Consider the following 4,202-nt stretch of genomic DNA (forward strand, 5'->3'; position numbering starts at 1 on the left):
AATTATAGATAAAGATAAAGAGTATGATTAAATAAGGGAACAAGAGAAAGACAAGTGGCTTTCCTCCTCTTTCTCTTGGTTAAGAAAAGAAGCAAGCAAAAGACAAGTTGCCTTTCTTCCTTCTTTTTCTCTATTTTTGTGGGAATTAAGAGGGTGAGAGAGTAGAGGAGTGAAGGGATGAATTGGGACATGTTTCATCCTCATTGAGAATAAATAAGAATGAGAAGAGAAAGGAGAGAAAGTTTGGCTACTTCTTCCTCCTTCTTCTTCCTCCTCCTTCTTTCTCCTTCTTCCTCCTCCACCGAGACCTAAACCTCTCCCTCTCTCATTTCCGAAAATCCAAGCTAAGGTTTTTCTTGCTAAGAAAACTAATTCACAAGAAGGAGTCCTCAAGATCTACTCCTTACAAGCAAGAGAAGAAAAGAGAGAACTAGGAGGAGAAGTTTCTTCTTCCTCTTCACAAGGGTACCATCTTCCTTAGGAAAAAACAAGCAAGAGGATGTAAGTATCCCCTCACCTGTGGTACAAGTTGTTTATGTGTTTTCCATGAGGTTAGAATGCTTAAAAACTTAAGGTCACTTCTTGAAACTTTCGGCCAAGACTTGAATAAAAGATTTAGAGATGTTTAAGACCTAACTAAGCATGCTCACTATGTTCTTATGATATGTACCCTAGTATAGGAGTTAGTTAATGTTTCTTATGCTTGTATGCTTACCTAAAACTTAGATCCATGCTCTTGAACTTTCGGCCAAAGTGTGAATAAAAGATTAGGAAGGCTTAAGACCTAAACTCAACATGCTCACTAAGTCCTTATGATATGTACCCTATGATAAGAGATTTGTTTGGTGTTCTTATGCTTGTACGTAGCTTAAAACCTAAATTCATGCTCATGAAGTGTTCGGCCATGATAGAAGTAATTGACTAGGAGAGGTTAAAAATTTACTCTACCATGGTCATGACTTGCTTATTAATATGTTATGAAGAGTACTTAGTGTTTTCACACTTGTATGTTGATTGGAACCTAAATACATGTCATCTTAGGGAATTAGGGTTTCGGCCATCATAGAAATGAAGACCTAGGAGTGTTTAAAAATTTAAGCTATCATGCTCATGACTTTCCTTATGAAAAGGTAGAAAGATTTCTTAGGGTTTCATGCTTGTATGTTGTTTGGAACATTGATGTATTGCACCTTAGGACTTTGGCCATGATGAGAATTAAGACCTAGGAAAGCTTAAAACTTACTCTAACATGCTCATGACTCTTCTTATGACATGATATAAAGCTAACTTAGGGTTATCATGTTTGAATGTTGCTTGAAGTCTAGATACATGTCTCCTTATGTTTCAGCCATGATTAGTTTTAGGGTCCAAGGAAGCTTAAAATTAAATCTAGCATGCTCATGAATTCCCTTATGATATGATGTGAAGTTAGCTTGATATTCTTATCACTACAACAAAAACCTTCATAGACATCGGTTTTCCACCGGTGTCTATTTCATTTTCGACCGATGTCTATGAAGCTGATGTTAAAAGTCTGTCATTTTAGACATCGGGTTAAAATCGATGTAGTATCACTTAACGACACCGGTCTTCGAATCGGTTATTAACCGGTGTAGTATCACTCAACGACACCGTTTCATCAACGGTGTAAAACCGATGTAATATTGTATGTTAATAACACCAGTTTTGGCGGCGGTAAATGACCGATATAATATTAGTTAATAACACCGGTTTTGCAGCGGTGGAAAACCGATGTAATATGTATATTTTTTAACAGCACAAATTTGATTTTAAAACCGACAATAACAAAAAAAAATACACAAATATTTACAAATTATACAAATATTCTTCATTCAATAATATCCATAAAATACACAAATATTCACAAATTATATAAATAATCTTCTTACAACAGTATCCATAAAATACCCAAACATTCTTTTTACATCAATAGCTAGCTAATAGATATCAATATCAAGATAGAACATTCTTTTAACAACACATCAAGGTAGAACCGCACTTCAAATGTAATCTAGCATGCATTCCGCCCAATCGAACCGCACTTCATCAATTTCAACTCTAGAGTAGTTGAGATTTGTAAACTGTAAAAACACATAAATAATATATTAGTAAAGATGTAATTTTGAAAGCTGGAAATGGTAAAGATGCAATAATGTAACCTCACTCCAAGTGCCTTCTCCACTGCCGACCCCAAGCGTCCTCATAGGATTCAAATTTTACTCTAATGATACAATTCTACCGCTTTCTGCCTCCCTCTCTCTCTCTCGAGCCCTCACCACGCTGGCAGAGGGCGGGAGGTGTGGCAGCAAAATTTCTTGATTCAGAGCCACAAGGAACAGGTGGTGGAGGTGGGTCACACAAAATCATATTAATATTTACTCATTAATTATGTGTAATAAACAATGCATCATCAACATACAAGCCACTCGAGAGAAACTTAGCAGTGAAATAAGATTGATTACCTGAAAGATCATTTAAGTGCTTTAGATTAGCAACAAACTTATAGAACGATGGACTCAATCAGCTCCTGCAGCGGGGCGATTTCCTTCTTGTCGATCAACCCAAACTCCTGCGTCACAATAACACGAACATGTCGATTCTCAAATGGGTATGAAAGGTTGACGAAAGCAATGAAATTTTAAGCGGAGGTAGGCACTTACATAAGTGAAAAGAATGAAATGCTTGAAGCAGGTGTTGAGATGTGCTTCTTCCTTGAGGCTCACAATCTTCTGGAAATGAGAGTGATAAATGTGTGCGTAAACACGGAACAACCGCTTGAATATTGTCTTCACGACGTCTTTGAAGTTTGCAGGAAAAGGTGTTCCTACAAAAAAAAAACATCAGATAATGAGGATCAGCAATTTAAGCTCCCTTAGTTGTTGTTGTATTAGAAGAATGATTAATTGAACACTTGGATCGACAGGCTCTACCGAGCTTTTGAGGGAAAATAGATTCATCGTCAAGCTGAACTTCAATCCACTCCATCAGGTACTCAACATACTTTGGCGCTGAGACTTCAATAGGTTTCTTTATTTGCACACCATCCGCCCATCTATATTCGTACCTACAAGTACAAATCTGCAAATAAACATATGATACAAATACAACTCATTGCGGGATCACAGAAGTAAATTATCTGCAAAATTTGATATTTTTCTTCCCTATGATGATATTGGATGAAATATCGTGCAATTCTTCTAAGAAATATGTATGGATCATGACCCACAAAGGTAACTCTGCTAATGATGATTCCTAAGGGAGGTAAAGTATCAGCAACTTTCAATCTGGTTATGACAAAATGGAAAAATTATAACAAGTTAGATTCACTGAAACTAGTATCTTGCAAAAAGGAGGCATTAATGGAATTTACTCAAGAGTATTAGAAATATACACTGAAAATTTATGAATCAAGAAATATATGCAACAAAAGTTTCAATACAAGGTAAACCTCTTGATGCTAAAGAGCCATAAAAGAAGCTTTAATAAAATAATAGTTGAATTTAAGTAAAAACTCGACCAACAAACCATATCTGAACTAATTGAGACCAACTGCATACTGAATCTTTACCATTTCCAGCTTTCAAAATTGCATCTTTACCATTTCCAGCTTTCAAAATTGCATATAACTATCTGAAACAACACCCTTGAACAAGTTTAAGTAAGCATATGACTATTCCTACTGCCAGTGACTATATATTTATGTATGAGCACTGATGAGCTTACATTGCACTAGATGTGCAATTTTGAGATACAAGATCATGCACTGTAGCCATGGATAAAGGGACTCCACTTAGCTGAGTTGTAGCTTCCACAGACATTACCACAAGCTTCTTCCATCCCATCCTTCGAGACACCCTCGTTACATATGTTTGCGAAAGCTCGCATATACTTCATGCCATATTGAGTGAGCGATCCACAATGCAACTCGAATGCTTGGACCTAAGGTTTTTTGTTAACACATGGTCATGTTTAATAAAATAGATTGTGAAGATGAATACGCTAGAGCACAATATTTACCACTGTTTTCAAGCAAACCCAATCATCAACCAGAGCCTGACCAAATGGCCTCACGGTTTTGAGGACTAAAGGTGCAACATCCGATCCAAAAATTAGATTGTCGATGAGTTCGATCCTTTAGATTGTGATTCTCACTGCCATAAATATAATTAGAAGGTTAGCAA

The 4,202-nt window shown here is 36.4% G+C and overlaps 1 protein-coding gene across 1 annotated transcript; it reads right to left on the reverse strand.

Moving 5' to 3' along the window:
• Nucleotides 1-2,386: 2,386 nt before the first annotated feature.
• LOC121978259 (MOB kinase activator-like 1A) lies at nt 2,387-3,863 on the reverse strand. The gene is made up of 4 exons (XM_042530626.1): nt 3,745-3,863; nt 2,952-3,085; nt 2,682-2,845; nt 2,387-2,590 (listed from the first exon to the last, which is right to left on the reverse strand). The coding sequence occupies exons 1-4, from the start codon at nt 3,861-3,863 to the stop codon at nt 2,522-2,524; spliced, it is 486 nt and encodes a 161-aa protein (XP_042386560.1). The 3' UTR covers nt 2,387-2,521.
• Between the last annotated feature and the right edge of the window lie 339 nt (nt 3,864-4,202).

This window comes from Zingiber officinale, chromosome 4B, assembly GCF_018446385.1.
Source record: "Zingiber officinale cultivar Zhangliang chromosome 4B, Zo_v1.1, whole genome shotgun sequence".
Lineage (NCBI taxonomy): Eukaryota > Viridiplantae > Streptophyta > Magnoliopsida > Zingiberales > Zingiberaceae > Zingiber > Zingiber officinale.

Excerpts from the sequence above, each read along its gene's own strand:
- LOC121978259 (XM_042530626.1), bottom strand. The coding sequence starts at position 3,863 with ATGGGATGGAAGAAGCTTGTGGTAATGTCTGTGGAAGCTACAACTCAG. Across the intron at positions 3,086-3,744 it reads AATTGCACATCTAGTGCAAT|GTACGAATATAGATGGGCGG; the intron begins GTAAGCTCATCA and ends TTGTACTTGTAG. Across the intron at positions 2,591-2,681 it reads ATTTCATTCTTTTCACTTAT|GAGTTTGGGTTGATCGACAA; the intron begins GTAAGTGCCTAC and ends ATTGTGACGCAG.